The sequence below is a fragment of the Haliotis cracherodii genome, unplaced genomic scaffold, assembly GCF_022045235.1.
Source record: "Haliotis cracherodii isolate W230 unplaced genomic scaffold, xgHalCrac1.p SCAF_7, whole genome shotgun sequence".
In the NCBI taxonomy this organism is placed as follows: Eukaryota; Metazoa; Mollusca; class Gastropoda; order Lepetellida; family Haliotidae; genus Haliotis; species Haliotis cracherodii.
In genome coordinates, this window is record NW_027266330.1 from 39,657,810 (window position 1) to 39,677,500 (window position 19,691).

Genomic DNA, 19,691 nt, shown 5'->3' on the forward strand with positions numbered 1-19,691 from the left:
GGCTGAAGATGAGAAAGACAAATATGACCTTGGTTTGTTTCTATGTGCAGCACTATTCAGTGTTGCATGGAAAGGAGGGAATAGCCGATAGTGTCATGTTGTGTATTGTCAAGCAATATGGGTGAGTAACTACACCCAGGAACACCACAAGCCATCCCTCGCCTGATACCTGGACAATGGGCGGTGAGAGGTTTACCGAGCAGCAACAAGCTACACTGTTCACTTAACATGGTCAAGTAGTTTTCACATTGACAGCTTGTTGTATAAGGACTACGTTTGCTCGGTAAAATATTACTACACTGCCTGTTGATCTTGGTCAAGTAGTACTGAACTATGCTAAGAAAGAGTGTAGTGTTTTCTCTCCGAGGGTCAGACACATGATATTGATGAGCAGAGTATAACTGGAGACGCACATGCCTCTAGGGACAGTGAAGGCCTAGGGTAGATAGCGGCACAGGTGTGAAGACAAGTTGGCTTATCCTCTCACGTAAGAATGGTTGTGCCTCCTGTACTAACATTTAACTTATCATGAAATTTCCTTCTGTAACAATAAAAGTCTTCATCGCTCAAGATGAAATGGTCCTCCGATGTTTACTTCTCTCTATGTACCTAAGAATCGATTGTGTCACATATATTGTACAAGGGATAAGCATGCATATTCAATGTAAGCATTCAAAGAACTGATAAAGCATACTACCAAAAGCACAAATAACTCCAGAACACCATTACTTGTTAAAAAATCTAGCTGACTGATTGTCCAGTAGCTGTCTTGTAAAATCCCAAACTTGTCGGTTGACCATACACGGATTTAACACCTGTGAAATAAACGCTAATAGTGTAGTGTAGACCGAATTTGTGTATGTTTCCTGATAACAACTAACTTCGGGCGTATATTTCATATGAAGCTAAACCTTTGAACTATATGACCACCGTTTGTTGCTGTATGCTTGAGTGAGGAAACATTTGTAAATGTTCAAGTGTTTTCATTTCGGATATCAAGAATATGCATTGTAATAACTTCATATGCTTATATTACCCGAACTAAAACATGATTATCATAAATGTTTCCGAAATATGTCACAGGTCGCATAACATCCCAACAGTGTTACATGTCGACGCATGCAAAGTCTACGACCGATCACATCCAATATAGAAAAAATCGATGTATGTATCCTTCATAGACTTTAGAAAAGCATTTGATTGAATTGATAGAAATACGCTGTTGACGAAATTACTTAAATCGCAAATAAAAGGAAGACTATTCTGTATATAGAAATGTGTTTCTTTAAACACTACCCGAGGAACCAATCAGTTAACATGTGCAAACCAGTAGAAAATGGAGCCAAACGTTTCTTCATTGGTTAAGGTAATTTGCTCCACATGTTGCTACAGGTGGTGACGTGGGTTGGAAACAACAACACCCCAGTTGACCAGAGAACCTGTTTTAACTGTGTTACATTTATGAAAGGTACGTGCCACGTGATATAACATTGCCCACTGTTTGAAGGTATTTAAGTTGAATTAATTTCCTTCTCTAATACAATGATGGATCATTTCTCTGAGCACCAATCACAAGTCACGATCAATGGGTTTGAACCAAATAAACTCCTACATGGACTAATGGGTTCCATATACTCACCAACTGTAGATCCTCTTTTCTGTATTTCTGAGTCTCTTTTTCCGTAATGTTAACACATCCCATAGGAATGAGTTATGGTTGGTAGTCAAAGCTATCTGATATATATTTGATTCATAGTTTATGTCTCAAATGTGAGCAAAATGAGCTGAAGGAGTCTGTGATAGATCTCAAAGTAAGATCGATGAGTCACAATGCCAAGTGAGTGAATTGGTTTTACGCCGCCTTTATCAGTATTACAGCAATATCACGGCGGGGGACACCAGTAATGGGCTTCACAGGTTGTACCCATGTCGGGTATCGAACCCTGGCTTCGGCGTGACAGGCGAACGCTTTAGCCACTAGGCTACCCGACCGCCAAGTGAACAGCCGTTGGAGGTCATTAAAGAGTTTGATAAGCGAGAACTCAAATATGTGGCTGATATGAAGTTTGTGCGCCCTAATAAGATGAGTCCACGTAAACCGAACAAACCCCTTACTATTGTACTCGGGCGAGAGGTAGAAGATATTACCCAGCACACGGAACATCAGAGATATACACTTTTGTGTAAGTGATGCTGATGCTGTGGAACTTCACCTGACAGTAAAACATAAACGGGGAATCGGCAGACGATTATTCTGTTCTCAATACCTTGAAGAATATAAACACGGAGAGAGCACAGTAACAAGAGGTGAAATAATGGATTCTTTCCTTAGCTTATGAAATAACAAAGCTTCAAAGCTCAAGCAGGTTTTAAAAACGGATATCGTACCAGTGGTCAAAAATGTACCTTATATAGTCTATAGGAAACACTGAAAGTAAGGTAAAAACATATTTTGTATATTTGTAGATTTCGAAAAAGCATTCGACAAAGTCTGGCGATCTGGGTGCCGTTGGACAAAACAACCAACGACTGTCGTAAATCTATGTTAAGGAATGAGTTCGCTTTGAACAACGACATCCAGGTGTTAGACAAGAATTACAATGTAACATACCTGGCAAACGCTTTAAAGTTATTTGACATAAATCAGGTGTAAGGTACGGAGAAAACGTGTCACCTCTTTTGTTTGCATTGTTTCTGAATCACTTTGAAACATCAATCATGGAGGACTCTTATGAAGGTATTGAGTTAAAACCAAATGAATTATTTTGTGAACGAATAGAAAATGTTATAACTATGTTTGTATTATTGTATGCAGATAACGCTGTACTGCTGATGTCAAATGCGAAGGATTTACAATTTGTGTTAAACTCATTTAATAAATATTGAAAACAAAATGGAGGATAAATATCAATATTTAAAACTAATGTAATGATTTTTGGCCCATCTAAAAGGATTTACAAAAACAGTTTCAATGTAGGTTAATATGTTTCTGGAAATATGGAATCCTATAAATACCTTTTATTTATATCTTCCAAAAAATAAAAAATACTAGTACGAAGAAAACGTTTTCCGAAGGAGCCACTAAAGCAATGTAAACTGACGACCAAAAGAAACTTTACCACTTTAAAGATTGAATTGCAAACATTTAACTGCACAAGGTCACTGGAACTTGATAACATGCATGAAACGAATGTTTGACGCACTCGGCCTCAGTTACATATGCATATCACAAAATCTTCAAAGTCAAGACTATCTTAAAGATACGGTTAAAGATAAACTAAATTTTACCCAGTTGCAATCCTGGATATCTGCACGAAAGGATCTATGTATAGAATGTAAAAAATGTTGAAACCATTTGATAAATAAAGATGGAAACTTTACTTAAGTTCAGAACATCAAATCATAATTTACCAATTGAAACAGGTAGATGGAGGAAAATACCATAAACTGAAAGAAAATGTCCCCCTCTGCAAATTGTATGACATAGGTGATGAATTTCGGAAACTAGCTGCTGTTGTTTTAACGGGTTAAAAATGAGGGGCCATCTAGTCAACGGTGTTAGTGGTGGCCATACCCCGTTTCTTAGATACCCCAGTTGTTAGACTGTGGAGTAGAGATGGTTTGTCAAAGATATGTGATTTATCTGTTGTGGTAGACTGATATTTAGTCCCAGAAGGAAAGTTTTCTTATTTAATATAAACTACTTTTTGCCAAATATCTAAAATAATTACATTAAATAAGAACCAAATAAGACAAACAGAAAGATGATGTGTCTATAATTCGCGAAAACACATGCAAAGCACATAAACGTAGCGTTTGGGGATCAATTTTACAGCTTTATGCAAACGCAAACGCCTCTAAAAAACGTGCAGCACAGGATCCTGCATTTAGGCATGCAGGCCCCCCCCTGCTGAATGGGTATAAAAATCCACATCAACGGCTGTTCATACAGTCCTTATAACGGCAATAGAGGCGGTGACAGAATGTCAAGATTGAATGCAGCTCAGCGGAACAACGCTATTGGGAGATTACAAGCTGGAGCAACTGAGCAAGAAGTGGCCTGGCACTTTGGCGTAGTATCCAGACAGACAATCTCCGCACTGTGGACCCGATACAACAACACCAACAAAGTTGACGACAGACCAAGGACAGGAAGACCAAGGGTGACAACCAAAGTACAAGATCGATACATCCGGCTGCGACACCTCCGAGACCGCACTACCACAGCCACGTCTACAACCACACAGATCCCTGGGGTACGCAGAATATCAGATATTTCAGCATATTTTATTTGGTAACTGTACCTTCCATCCTAAAATAATTATAAGACATATATCATACCAAACAAATTTGAATGAAATGACTAAATGTAACAAATACATGTACGGTTACAGTTGTAACTGAATTCAGAAATCTTTTAATCCTCGCAAACAACGTAAAAACTGTCAACATATCCACGCGCGCTTCCAGCTCAGGCTGTCCGTTATACTCTGATTTAAGATCTAAAATATATTCCTTAATACAGGCTACGTTTGAAAATGGTATCAGTGGCTAGAATATCATGGTGCAACCAGGTTTCTGTTGAACTGCATGACAAGTCTATATAAATAGTTTGGGCGAGAAATATTCCGTGAGTTCTCGTAGAAAAATCAGTGTCTTGAGAGTGTGTTTTCTTTGATGAAATTGTTTCTCACCGACCTGAGCGTGTAGGGGTGTGATGGCATTGGCAGCAAATGACAGTGTTTTGACTACTCGTCTTTCAATAATAAACGTTATGGGCATCCCTAATTAACCTTTACTAATTCATGTTAAACCAACACAGGATGTTTTCTGGAAGTGGAAATCGCGAATGTCATAGGGCTGACACGACACGCGTTAAGAACTGTCCTTGCACTTCTAAAATTCCAAACGTTCTTTATATCTAAAGACTAGTATTATATCTACCTATATACCACTTTATTGTCTCATATTGCGGTAGTTAAAGAAAACACGGTGCTCAAAGTGAAGCCCTTTTCACTCCACATTCTCAACATCGTCTCTATCAGAAGTGTTTGGCTTGTCTAAAGATGTAAACACATTTGATGAAAAATCTGTGTGTTTAAAGTGGATTTTGACAGTCCGGGTCAAGTCGGACCCAACACAAGCCAAACACAAGTATTAATAAAACGACCGGGGGAGGAAATATTCTGGAGGGAGATTTCATTTCGTAGGGTGGGGGAGAGTTTATTTCGAGAGGGGCGAAACTGTACCGGTATAAATTCGCCGGGGGGAGATTTTATTCTGGGGGCGAATATATTTCGTAACACCGGCGCTTCTTGATGCACTTCAGCATGAATGGCAGCACATCCAACAGCGTGTTATTGACGACTTGATTGCATCTATAGGCCGTCGGTGTCAAGCGGTGATTGATGCACGTGGTGGGCACAACCGATACTGACATTTTCTGTACCCCTGTGACATTAACTGTATCGTGTACGTGTGTCTGTCTAGGTGACACGATTAATGCTTTGAACATTGTGTACATTGATCTTCAAACAGTGTTTCAATTATGGTTTCTGTGTCCTATTTTGAAACAATCGCATTATATATTACATTTTGAAAGTCAGTGTCAAGTTCCTTTTTTGAAGAGTATATATATTCAAAAAAGAAATTTGACACTGACTTTCAAAATGTGTTAATCTTGTTAAATGGCTGTGTAATGTATTGTTAAACAGTTATTGTAACTGTATTTTGTTGCTGTTGAGATTCAGAAGAGGTACATTGCATTGTAATTTGACAATGATTAGTTGTAAGGAATGTTGTCCTATTTAATATAAGCAGCGTTGAGGTAGTTATTATATTCAGATGCTCGAATAATATTAAACTTCTGGAATAGCATGGATGGATGCCATGCGTTATACATGTGAAATTTTCTGTGATGTGCTGTGACACAGGACTGGTAAAGCACTGCTTGGAAAGTGCTGGAAGCTGGTTAGACTATATATATATATATAAGAGGAACGGGCGCATCCCTGCATCATCTGACATGTCATCTGATATTTTATCTCACATTTCATCTGACATAACACCAAGACCAACTTATGTGTGAATTTCACATTTCACCCAAGATTCTTAACCTAGGCCTGCTCTCACATTTTATACTGCCATTGGATATTGCTGTGCAGTAATTTGTATTGATTTGTAAACTTAGTTGTTTGTATATCATGTGTTGTTTGTTTGTTGTTTTCCACACTAAGTTATTTTACGAACAGATTCTTGATTAACAAAATGATTCAATTTGGGAATGAACACGAAAAAAGCTACAAAATAAAAATAATGAAATCCAAATGGAGCCCCAAACAAAGCTTAATTTCCTAGAGATGAGGCAATCTATATAAACGATCACTCTAAACCTGAGTTCTACAGTTTTTGTAATTCATTCTCTTGGGTCTGGGACTTCTGTTCTGGTAATGGACCAGTCTTTATGGACCCAAACTACTTAAATCTGTATAATTATGATCAAATAAATAAAGACAAACTTTAATTTCAATAAATGTACTTGTTTTGGCATAATTATTGTAACCTACTTTAATTAACGTTTATAAAAAATACTCAGCTGGCAAGTTTGCACGATATTATTTGACAAAAAACCTGAAGAGCATAAGAAATCAACATCAATTGTCATTACGTTACATCTTAATTAGTTCGAATTATAATCTCAGAATTAGTTCTGCTCGAAGTGCAAGTGGGGACACGCGTACGGGTGGCCCAGTCGTCTAAGGCACCGCGATTCGCTGTGCAGTGTTGCGTCCCTTAGACACGCCAGAAACCAATGATTCTGGGTTCGAATCCCGGTTCGACCAGATTATGTTTCCAGGTTTGTCAGCACCATACCCGTGCTCGTGGGTTTCACCGAAGTGGTAAACGTCTGAGACCTGCATCACTTCTGTCTTTCCTCTATCATTAAGCTGACACTCCGCGATATAACTGTAATACTCCTAAAAACTTCGTTAAACCCAACTCACACACTCAATCACTCACTTACCAAGTGTAAGTACCAAAAGGCACACCAAGGTGAAGAACATCCAACAAGAGAAGCAGAATCTACATGAAAAGTGTGTTTTTAGGATGTAATGTATCCTACTGATAGTGCTGAAACACAGAAGTGAAAGTTCTTTTCGTGAAACAAGAGGACAGCACGTTTTAGTCAGTAACAATTAATATAAGTCTCATATTCTTCTCATAAGGTGATTGAAAAATGGGGTATGATCGGGATGATGCAGTTTACCTATTGGGTAACAAGGTTTGGATAGGATAGTTGGAGAATTCATTTGATTTTAATCTGTAGAACTCAAACTATCGAGGTACCAGACATATGGAACCGTGGTACCATTAAACCTATCCGTTAACCACCTATAGACAGTGACCCTCCCAGATACGACCAATAACTAGGCTGTCAATACCAACTCAAACATTTGCTGGCATTATTAACCAGCGGCTTTGCAAATACCTAGAATTACATAACCCCTTGTCGATGAGCAAAACAGCTTTCGAAAGGGTAGATCTTGTCTGGATTAAGTGGATAGCATTCACAGGATTGTAAATAACAGAAGACAAAAACTAAACAAATACCTACTGTTTCTGTTGACGATTTTAAAAAGGCGTTCGACTGTGAACAGAGATCTCTTACGGTTTAAACTTGCTGAGTGTGGTACAACTCGTAATGTACAATCAATTATATCCCTTTTATGGTAATGTTGTGTGTTCTGTGCAGGTCAGTCTCATATCAACAAAAGTAATAAGATGACAAAGGTGAAAACTTAACATTGGAATTGACTGTTGGCTTCCCTTGTTATGTTTCCACATTTTACAATTTTTGTTGTTCTTACATGTATATCTACGAGTTCTCAGTTTCACGGCATTTATTCACCTGGTGAAGGAGTAAGTATATACTCCGGAACCTTGTGATAATCGTAATACAGAATTTGACACCCTTAAATTCTCTTCCCTAACACAGAACATGTAGAACATTCCTTGTTGTTTGTAAAAATGCTTCTAACCACGGCTGTCCCCGGTGATATGGGTTGGTTAAACCCTCAGTAAAAGGTTTATAGTCTTGAATGACTTTGGTGTACACTTGGAAGGACATTCCTGGTCTAAAACGAAAGGTAAATCTTGGGAAAGTGAGGTTTTGGAGGTTTTTAACAGATTTGAACTGAACTCGATTCTTTACTCCCTTGATAAGCCCTAACCCTGGGTGGATTTTAATCAAAATAACTATGCACCTGAACGGAGCGGATTATAACAACTGGTTTCAACGTGGTCAGTCACAGCCAAAGCTCAGTACATATGAGCTTTTTAAATCAATTTTATCAGCTTAATTTTATGTACAACTCACACGTTACTAGCGTAGTATTTAGCCTTTTTTTCGCTGTGGTTCTCTTAAACAAGAAATAGAAACGGGCAGGTACAGAAATCACCTACTCCTTTGACAGAAAAAAATGGAACATTCTGCATTAATTATGTCGAAGACGAAAAGCATTTTTTCTCCAATGTCCATTTTATAATAACATTAGCCTCAATGAATTACCCAGTATATTTAATAATCCTGCTCTTGTCAAAAATAAACAGATGCAAAATCATAATATTAATGCAAAATGCCGGAGCTATCGCCGACTAAGGCAAAATGTGTTAAAATGTGTTAAAATATATGCACGGCGAAAACGTTTTTTAAACGTTGTGCAACCAAGTAAATTTTACCAAATTTCTACTTTATTACATTTACTGTGCATGTTATAGTTATTCAAAAATTTAGAAAATATGTAATACATGAAGGTGTAAAGTGTCGACCTATATTGGCCTTTCATAAAGATATACACATGTTATTATGATTTATGTAAGTCATGTACTTTTATGTGTGACACTTCATTCATTCTTTCATGTAAACTGTGGCATTTGTGATTTTAATGTATATTCAAATGGAGTGACCATTTTTGGTAGTAATGTTACTCATTAATTAATGTCACACTTTCATACACATGTAGACCGTCTGGATTCCTAATGCGGCGAAATCCCAATTAGTACTACTACAATAATTACAACTACAACTACTACTTTCACTTCGGCGACTACAACAACATATTATTACAAGAACGACAACATCTACTTCGCAGCACAATGGCAATCAACAACAAGAACAACTAGTAATACTACAACAAGAAAAATCGCTACTAGTTAATGTCTAGAGCTACGACTTCTCCTGCTACAACTACGATACCCACCAATACTACTTCTCTATGTAGAGAGTCAACTTGTAACGTCAGTATGCTTTTACGCAATGCGATGAACCACAGCCAGTGTTCGTTATATTCAGATTGTTCCTGGCCATATTCAAATGTGGACATTTCGACCTCACATAAGTACCAGCACTCACAATCACAGGCGTACTGTAAGGTCAGCTGTCATGTGAGATATACGACTGTGGTTTTTTTAACTGGTTGGTGTTGTCACAACACAACATATCAACAGTGAGTGTTAGAAGACACAAATAATAAACAGATTGGAATACACTTGTCTCTCCGCTTTTAGGAAATTTTTGAATGCTGTAACATTGCAAACATGCTACATATCAAAGAGCGAAAATGCAAAAGAACACATATAATGCTGGTGTCATTTCAGGTCGTGAGACACGAATTGACTGAAAATCAAATCAGCTCGGAATACCTTATGCCTTTTAAAAGGCAGCGATTTAATGGTTGAAATTAAATTTGTATTTGACTGCCGTGTCTTTTAAAAGATATCTGAAATTGTTTGTCCAATGTGAATAGCCCCTCAATTTAGTCTGCATTTCCTTTATGGCCACTGCACAACTTTTGAGGAACACTCGAGCATGCTCTTTCTTCGAAGATTTCTAAGAGCGTCCTACGAATCTTGCTCCGAAGTTGTTTGATCAAGGCTACAACCCCAAAAGCCTCGGGAAAGCTTACAAAGGGTTTTATGATAGACATGCGGAGGACATTTTCAGATTTAACTTATCACTGACAAAATGATGTGCAATGCGATTCCTTATTTTGACTTCTACCATATGTTCCCGTGTTCTGTTCAGGTGAACAGTTGAATTGCTTTTGCATGTCTTTCTTACGGGCGTTTGTTTGTTTGTTTGTTTGTTTGTTTGTTGTTGAGCGCCTCACTCAGTAATATTACAGCTATATGACGGTCGACCAGACAATCCAGTGATTCTTTTCTCATACCATCGATATATCCCATACACATTGATATACCCCATACGTATAATGTATTGGTATATCAATATCCATAAGGTATATCAATTGTCATGGGGTTTATTCATATATATGGGGTTCATTAATGGGTGTGGGATATGTTGATGATATGGGAAATATCAATTATATGGGTATATCAGTTGTTATGGGATACATCAATGGGTATGGGATATGACAGTGTGTACAGGGTATCCAAAAGGGTATTGAGTAAGAGGGTTCAAACTGGATTTCTTTTGATAAAGTAAAATGGGAATTATTAAAGTGAGTTTGGGTTACAAACCTATCACGGCGGTTCATGTCGAAGTGTTTCCATTAAACCATTGCTTTTAGACATGCTTGTCAACGTTTACAAACAAACGGTACTAAACAATGAGAAATCCTTTGGAAACTATCAACAGGACGGGAAATGTGAAAGTTAGGGATTTGATAAATGTTTAGTTTTTGTCCTATTTTCCAGTATTCTATCGATCACAGTTCCTAGGTAATCACTTTTATCAGCTTTCTTGGAACCAGATAAGACACTGTAGACAGTACGTTACCTACCTAGATAAGACACACAAGGCATAAAGGGTACCACTTGCATCAAAGATAAATGTAAAATGAGACCTTATTCAGTTTTCATTTTCTGATATTCATATTCTGATTCAAAATTGAGAGTTAACGTCTTACCAGTATCCTGTGTAGAAGGGCAAAATACAGATGACTGTTTTTTAACGTTTCCTCCTCCATAAGCGAAACTATATTAAAGTTAGTTCTTAAGTATCACGCTTTTTAAAGGGTATATCATCCTTCAAAGCATAAAACCTAAACATCGCTTGATTGATGGTGCGCGGTAGGCCTTTATGGCAAAAAACCTTTGTATTCGTTGTGCCTTTATACACGCGGCATAAGGTACATCAGACACTGAGCTTCTTTATTCCGGTGATATCATGCATGTAGGACTACAGATTGTCGTCGTTTTACTGGATGTTTTTGAAGTTCGCGATGTGAAGCAATCATATCTCCTCGGGACATGAACCATCATCTTTTGTGCCAGTAATTACTTATGACGATAGTATTAACGTAAAATCGAACGAGCTGACACGGCGCTCGGCACAAAGGACTTAAATCAAGGCTTGGCTGGCTCATTGTCAGTATCATATGTCAGGGAAGGGTATCCATGTTAAAATGTAGCATGGTATCTCATGGCTAGCATTATAAAACAGTTCATAAACACCACACTAAACCCCACTTCACCCATATTCTTCCCACCCCTCCTCATACTGTATAATAGCTGACCAGGAACCCCCTGTATTGTTAGGAGCTTAATTCCAATGTATATATAAGTGTAAACTTCAGTTGGCCATGTCGTCTGGCGTAAGGTTATCAGCTGAACTGGAACTCCGATCACCTCATGCAGGTCTGAACTGGAAACAGGGTTTCATCAGCCCATTGTGTAATTGTTGGTATATTGTTTAAACATTATTAGCTGTTGCCAATGTTTTTATTTTTATTCCTTACCCTCCTGGCTAACTGCCTTGGGACACGGTTTCAGTACAATAGTTGGTATATCAGATGGCCTTTCAAATATGGTCAGTGCAACATTCGTTTGAGCCACCGACTGTTATACTTGACTGCAAGAGTCCATGGTCGCAGTGAGGAGTCCATCTGTTTTAGATTTGAAGAACAGAGGAAGAGACAGTGATACAGAGTGTTGCAACATGCCATGGTGCTATGGTGATGTCATTATTTCAAAAGAGCCTCCTTTTCATACATCGCTCTCAACAATATTCCAGCCATATAAAGGGCGGTCGGGTAGTCTAGTGGTTAAAGCGTTCGCTCGTCAAGCCGAAGACCCGGGTTCCGTTCCCGTCATGGGTACAATGTGTGAAGCCCATTTCTGGTGTCCCCCGCCGTGATATTGCTCGAATATTGCTAAACGCGGCGTAAAACCATACTCACTCACTCACTCACTCCAGCCATATAACGGAGATGGAGGCTAGAACACCAAAAACAGAACACGTGCCTTCGGCGTAATGGCGCTGTAACACTTGGTTACCATCCCTCATCATTTCAAACATGATTTCAGTTCTGTACTAGTGTATCAAATAATTATTGTATGTCATTCTGTTAACGACAGAACAGAGCAGAACTTTATTTACGCTCAGGCCGGGATCCTCGGCATATGAGGTACAAATTTGCAAACTGTAAATACATAAGATTGCGGGATGGTTTACATGGAAGATTTTACAGTTTTCATAATGATATTACAGAATGTACAGAGTTTCTTAATAACATTTACGTTTTTACAATTAAAAAGTTCTTTAGATTTAAACATATTTGTTTTTTAGCATATGAAATTGGAACATATATTTTCCGTTGGGGTTTTAAAAAAAGGACAAACATAATATAACGGAATTCATCACCAACATCGCTCATGTCGCAGAGTTTACACGTTCGTTCATTGACAGGGATTTATGCCACCTACCTAGTTCAATGGGTAAATGGTGGCACAGAAGGAATTTTACAGCCAACGAGAAAAGGATAACTAATAAATACTTTTCAAGGACGAGTTCAGTCTTAAATATGTTAACGACTTATCGCACCAACGTCTTGATACGTTAGGCACTGCAACACTTAAGTTGGGATCACGAATAACACCCAGAAACCTGTTCATTGTTTTGCAAAGCAGTCTGCATGACCCGTTACAATGGATGAGTTTATTCCTCTACTTGACAAGTGCACTTACAATGTAATCCAAACTAAACCTGGCAATGTGTGTTTTGACGCATCAGTGAACAAAATAATGTCTGAATTCCCTATTTCAACTTGTATCCTTATGTTCAAATGTTTGTCAGGGTGAACACTTTACTTTGTTTGTGCTTGTGAGGGATGTCACCGATTGGGACAGGATAAGCTTTTCACCCGATATCATCACTATTTGATAGTGACTCACAAACACGCCTCTTGATATGGTCGAAAACGTATAAGTGTTATATGGTAGTGTATTGTATTGTTTAACAATGATTGTGTTACATTGCTTTGGTTGAAATTCGGTTGACGCTCATTGCATCGTATTTGTTCAGTGATAAGTCGTCAGGAATGAAGTGTCATTTAATCTTAGCAGTCGTCAGGAAGTTACTATAATTAGATGCCAGTGTGCTGTGTAAACTTCCGGTTACCGCGGACGGTGATAGAAAGTTGTGGAAACTTCTTTAATGTTTTCGTGCCGATGAGCTGGCGGGGGCTATCACCACTGCTATCACCACTGTATCTGTGTATATGATACTGATCCCTGCCATCATATTATATATAACCACTGAATATAGTTCCTCGATTCTATTGTTTACTGCCATTGTAATTGCTGCACAGTAATTTCTACTGATTTCTGGGTTGACATAATGTTTCAATTTGTGAATCGACACGTTACCAAAAATGGGGGCAGTTTGATATGTCACAAATTATCTATCAAATTTATTGGATAAATATGTTACTGTCGAATATCATGTGCAGCCAATAAACACTATGGTGTTTAGTGTAGATGAATCTGTTAGCCAACCTTCGATGGAACTGGTCTCTATGCTCCAAAAGTCTGAACTAGTCGCATTGGTCAAACATTAAAAACTTAACATCGGATCGGGTATGCTTGAGGCCGATGTCAAGACAAGTTTGATAACATACCTAGTTGAGGAAGAAATTTTGGATGATGATGCTTTGGCTTAGATTGAAGAAAGAAATGATGTGTTGGCTTTGAAGAAATTTGAATATTGTACTCCTCCATTGTTTACTGTACATGGAAATTGTTGTGCGGTAATTTGTAAACTAAGTGTTTTTTGTAATACATTTGTTAATTGTATACCATTTGAACGCAACGTTTAACCACATGACAACTCACCACCTCACTCTGATTACCCAGAGACTCTTTGTTTAAATATATTTATTGTATGAATGTAAGATTAAGCAAAAGAGACACATTTAAGGGATCTTCTCTATTGTTATACAATAAGTCTTTTGCAATATGTACACAAGTTGCCTACATAAGGCTTAAATACACACATACAATTAACATAAAGTACAGTGAAATGTAGATAAAGTGACGCATCAAGGAATACATGTAATGATTTGGAGGTCGTTGCTTGAACAGTAAATATTTTAGATTCTTTAGTATAATCTTATAATTCAACACTGACAACCATGTGCTGCTTCCCACATTGAGTTCTAATCTAACTTGTTCAAATATTTATCTATTTCATCTATTTCAAACAGTGCGCTGATTACAATGTCTGAAGTTGATAACAGGTCGTGGTGCTTAGTCCTTTTGAAAATAAAAATAATTACACAAATTGACATTCACACATATATGGAGGAAACAGATTGTAAAATATTAATCCCTGTCTCACTGACCCAAAGAAACATCTCACAAAGAGATTCACAATATTATCGTTTGACAAGAAGGTGAGAGTGATTATTGTTCCTCACATGAAAAAACAAGAATATTTGATACAGAGAATATTTGATACAGAGAATATTTGATACAATCTTTTAAGCAAAATACCCGGACCAAAAAGGTATCAATAGTCATCGACCTTCTGTCTTGAAACGATCGTCTTTCTTGAATGTATTAATATACTCTCATGGTTGAAAGCGAATTGAGACAAAGAGACAAAAAGATGAATGTATCATTAATGTTATTTATGAATCATACATATACAAATATATATTAAAGCAATTAATCCCCATCCCCAATTAATCGACAAAGTAATCAGTGAAATGGCCCACGATAGACAATCTCATTACAATAAGATCTTAGTTGTTGCTATCACTAAACAAAGAACTGAGGACATCCCTTTACGGGTCACGTCAGAACAACCTTTCGCGAACTTTGACTGACCATTGAATTGACTAACAAGAAGTCAATATTAGCCAATTAGAAAGCAGCTAACTCGAGCTTTACGGCATTCGTTTCAACCTGATGACTTCCATTTCAAACTACGCTTGAACAATATGTTGACACAGTTCTCGATTAAAATTTTGAAAACTGAACAAACGGACATTCCGGAATGTCTAATAGATGGTTGAGATTGTATGGCAGAGCTTCCTACGTACTGTGCAACGCCTCCTCCGTTCAAACGTTTATATACGGGAAGCGAGAGATAGACGATACTTTTGACTTTTGATACTTCAGTCGTACGGACCGCAAATGTCTTTCGGAATACCCCATGTTAACGTTTTCGAGGTTGCATGATTAGAAAACACATTCCGACTGTCACTTTCATGATCTGATAAGCGAAGTTTTGATTGGTAGGATGAAAAGTTGTTCTGACGTGAGCCGTAATGGGATGTCCTCAGATCTTTGTTTAGCGATAGCGAGAACTAAGATCTGGTTTTAATGATCATTGCACGATAGATGGTATAGAGTGATTGAGTTAGAGATGTGGGGGTAGAACACTGTGGTCAAGCTTTCTGCACAACCTCTATACTGTTTAGATGAAAGTAATGTATTCAGATATATACAGACACCTTGTCTCTTCATTTCTTTGTGATGACGACATAGGCTATGATATTATTCCAGCCACAGTTGGACATGTCTTGTTGTTTCAAATGCTCCAACAGTCTGTCATAGAATGTGTTGACTATGTCCCGCCTGGACACTTGGGATCTGCTGGATAGAGCCTGCAGGAAAATATGTTCTGTCCAGGATCGGATTGTCCAAAGAAATCTCCCAACCGATGTATCTATGTCTTCTTTCCCACCTGGAAACAAACAAGGTTAATTGTAGGAATCCAAGGTACAGGCTGAGTTGTTCATCTGACATATCGATGGCATAGATGTTTTCATGCACATGAAAAAATTCAGTGTAACGTAAATTGAAATTGTGCTCCTTCACTTTGAGTGAGCGAGGGTAAACACAGATTTGAACATATGTCATATAGATTTCAGTCATACCACGGTCCATCAGTTTCATGTTGGAGGAACGCCAACAGTGGCACAAGTCGTTCACCACTCTGGGGACGACCACACACACGGGTATTTTAACACACAAATTATCATACTCGTAAATCTCGGATTTGGACCCATTATCATCGGATCCTGAATAAGTGCGGGAAGTAAGTGCTGTTTTACACCACACTCAACACTGACCTAATATTAATTTCAACATATACAGGATCATTGTGTAAATTCTAACTGACTATACTACATGTAAATGAAAATGCAAAAAGGTCACCATTTTCTTTCTTGGTTTTCTTCATCTGTTTCATGCTGTAAGGTACTCGGTGGGATATCTCCAGGGACTTGATTCGTAAACCTGCCTTGACAACTGGAGAGGAGTCGTCACAAAACGGTGCTCTCAGTTCCTCCTCACTTCTGTAGTAACCGGAGTAGTTGGTTGCCTTGTACTCACACTGTATAGAAGTATAAAGGTACCCAAGCGTGTTACAGTGCCACCATACTCATACACACATACACACGAACCCGAATAACCTACGAAGCAAAGAAGTTTAAGAATGCATCTCATCGCACAATCACAATGATGACGGCAGGACACTAGTGCGAGACAGGGATGTCCTCAAGCTATTCGTAGACGTAAGCCCCCACGCAGTAGTTTTAACTGGGGTATTTAACAGAGGAAAGACAACTTTTAAAGTCTGTCAAGCCTCAGAGCTAAAACTGTAATTGGGTCCGTTGGTTGAATAACGTAGGACTAAACCATTCAATGGATCAGTAAAGAACGTTGTCAATGACACATTCATATATAACATGTTACACAGACAATACAAAGCCTAATGAGTATTATAACATCAACGTGCCTCTGCCAAACCCTGTCAAATGAGCTACTAGATATGAATTATCAGGAAGGGGAAGTCATATTTTTTGTCCACTGATTTAACTCTTCATTTAATCATGAAGAAATGACACGACTTACATTATGTACTTATGCATTCAGCTATCTTATAGCCAATTTCAGATATATGTGCAATCTTGGACAGGACTGTGTATGTGTTGACAACGAGAGCGCTTCTTTATATTTAACACATTCGATGGCATCTTCGAGGACCATCTTCCCAATTAAAGAAAATCAAATACTCCCTCAGATGATTAGAGTGCAGAATGTTATAAATATGGGCTTCATTATAAAATGCAATCTGCCCAACACATACCTCTGTGATGAGATCCGTATCACGGAACAGTCGCCAAACTGACGTCATAGCTGCCCACATGTTCTGTAAATGGACTCTGCTTTGGCCATATTTTCTTTCTCTATCTTCTGCAGGAACTATCAGCATCATATACCCACCTACAAAGGGAAATATACTGAACCGCAAAAGAAACGTCACCATGGAGAGATATATAAGAAACCTTAAACCTAAACACTGTTAACATACTTGAAGACATATTAAAAAGATGAAACTTGGCAAAACCGATCATCAAGATTGAAATTAAGTGTCAAATGTTTTTAAAGTGAAACACAACACTAGTCTCTGAGAAAATAGCATCACAAGTCAGCATTTCGTGTGTCCGCCATGTGCATTCATGACTGCCGTGTAATGTCATTACATGGAATGGATGAGGTGGTTGATGAAGGCCATAGGCACCTGAGCCCACACAGGAACGCCTGACGCAGGTCAGCTGCAGTTGTCGGCCTTGGTCGGACGTCATTCAGCAGCCTTTGAATCTCGTCCCACAGGTGCTCAATAGGATTGAAATCGGGACTGAGGGCAGGCCACTGCATGGTTCTGATGCCATTCTGCTGGAGGAAGTCTCTTGTTGCTCTCCCAGTGTGGGCACGGGCATTAACAAATCTGAAATTCGTGGTTGGTCTCAAGACTTGATCAATGTACCAAGCTGCTGTGACACCATTGGCTCTCCCTGGACTGATGTTCTAGAAGACCACGAGGCCGACCCTCTGTGCAAGACCAATTCCACCCCACACCATGATGCTCGGGCCACCCAACGAGTCTCTCTCAACAACACAATAATCTGAATAACGTTCCCCACGGCGTCGCAAGATTCTTTCTCTGTCATCTGCTGTTGAGATACAGTAATGGCTCTCGTCTCAGAAGAGGGCTCTTCTCCACTGCTGGTGGCGCCAATGCTGGTGCTGTGTTGCCCACTGAAGACGGTCCCGGCGATGACGTTGTGTCAAAATGGGTCCTCAGTGTGGCCTATGACAGTTGAGGTGTCTGCTCGTCAATCGTCGACGCACGGTGTCCGCACTAATGTGTCGCTGGTGTGTACCCCATGGCCTGTCGAGCAGTTTCTGCAGCAGTAACAAAGCGATCTTGAAGATGCTGTCGCACAATCTGACGATCCTGACAGGGTGGTGACCCTTGGTCTTCCACTACGTAGTCGGTCACCTGTAGTGTTGGTGGTCTGCTACCGTTGCTGGAGCCTGTATATGGTCCTTACGTGGACTTTAAATGCATTGGCTACTTGCCGGGCGGTTTGTCCAGCTTGCAATCGTCCAAGGGCTTGGTGTCGCTGATTTCTTGTCAATCTTGGCATGTGGTAGCAATTCAATAACGAATGAATGTTTTTTATAGGGCAAGAATTGGGGAAAGGCATGTGCATTTCAATTTGCACGTGCATAGGGTTACCATAGCCGTTGCCCTGATTGCGTTAGGGCGATCGATTTTATTGTCATCTGCTTTGTTATTTATCATCAAATTTCATTTTTCCGGACAAGGTAATGTTAATTTTTGGAAACCAAAATTACCCAGATATTTCATGCAATGTTACTTGGGGTGACGATTCTTTTGCTGTTCAGTATATATTGCCTTCATCATCATATTCATTTCAAAAGATATGAATGAAACCGAAGGTGGTTGAGTTTGAAAGGTACTAAAATGTAATGTTAAGATAATATTGAATTTGACAGCTTTTGCATGTTAAACTACCTTACCGCTTTTGATTTCATTAGCTCTGATGAGGAGAAATTGTTGCCATTCATCAAAGGCCTGAGTCGCAACAGCATTGATTTCATCTCGCGTTCCGTCAGGAAACGTAAATAGGGAATCTTCATACAACACAGACCTGAAACACATATGCTATACTGTCCCACCAAGATAACATTGTGTCAAAGACATTGAGCATGTATGTCATAAGCAACATACTTTGATATCAGTAAGGATAAGATTTATGGATGATTAACTTCTTTATTACAATCAGGAGTGACGTTTTGGTGTAGGTTCTAACGCCGTTATCAAGCAAGTGATGTAAAACCTACACCGAATTGCAATAAAGAAGTTGTTCATCCATAAATCTTATCCTTACTTAGTACTCCAACTTCTAAATGCCTATCAAAGAACTATACTTTGATATCATCAAATTGTAAATCATCTATTAAGGGCACCCATGAAGTGCAATCTCCACGTGGTGAGTGCTGGGTAACGCTAATTGCTCTTCCCCTGTGTGGAACAGAGGTAGAATGAGTCCTCAGCACCCATATTGCTT

General features: G+C 38.7%; 1 protein-coding gene across 1 annotated transcript in view; it reads right to left on the reverse strand.

The window, feature by feature from the left end:
• Positions 1–15,767: 15,767 nt before the first annotated feature.
• The window catches only part of LOC139448623 (uncharacterized), a 6,822-nt gene continuing 2,898 nt past the window's right edge, over positions 15,768–19,691 (reverse strand). The window contains exons 5-8 of the mRNA XM_071230188.1: positions 19,141–19,271; positions 17,399–17,535; positions 16,465–16,642; positions 15,768–15,991 (exon numbers count right to left, since the gene is read on the reverse strand). Coding sequence (XP_071086289.1) covers positions 15,768–15,991; positions 16,465–16,642; positions 17,399–17,535; positions 19,141–19,271 — 670 coding nt within the window. The remainder of the gene's footprint in view (positions 15,992–16,464; positions 16,643–17,398; positions 17,536–19,140; positions 19,272–19,691) is intronic.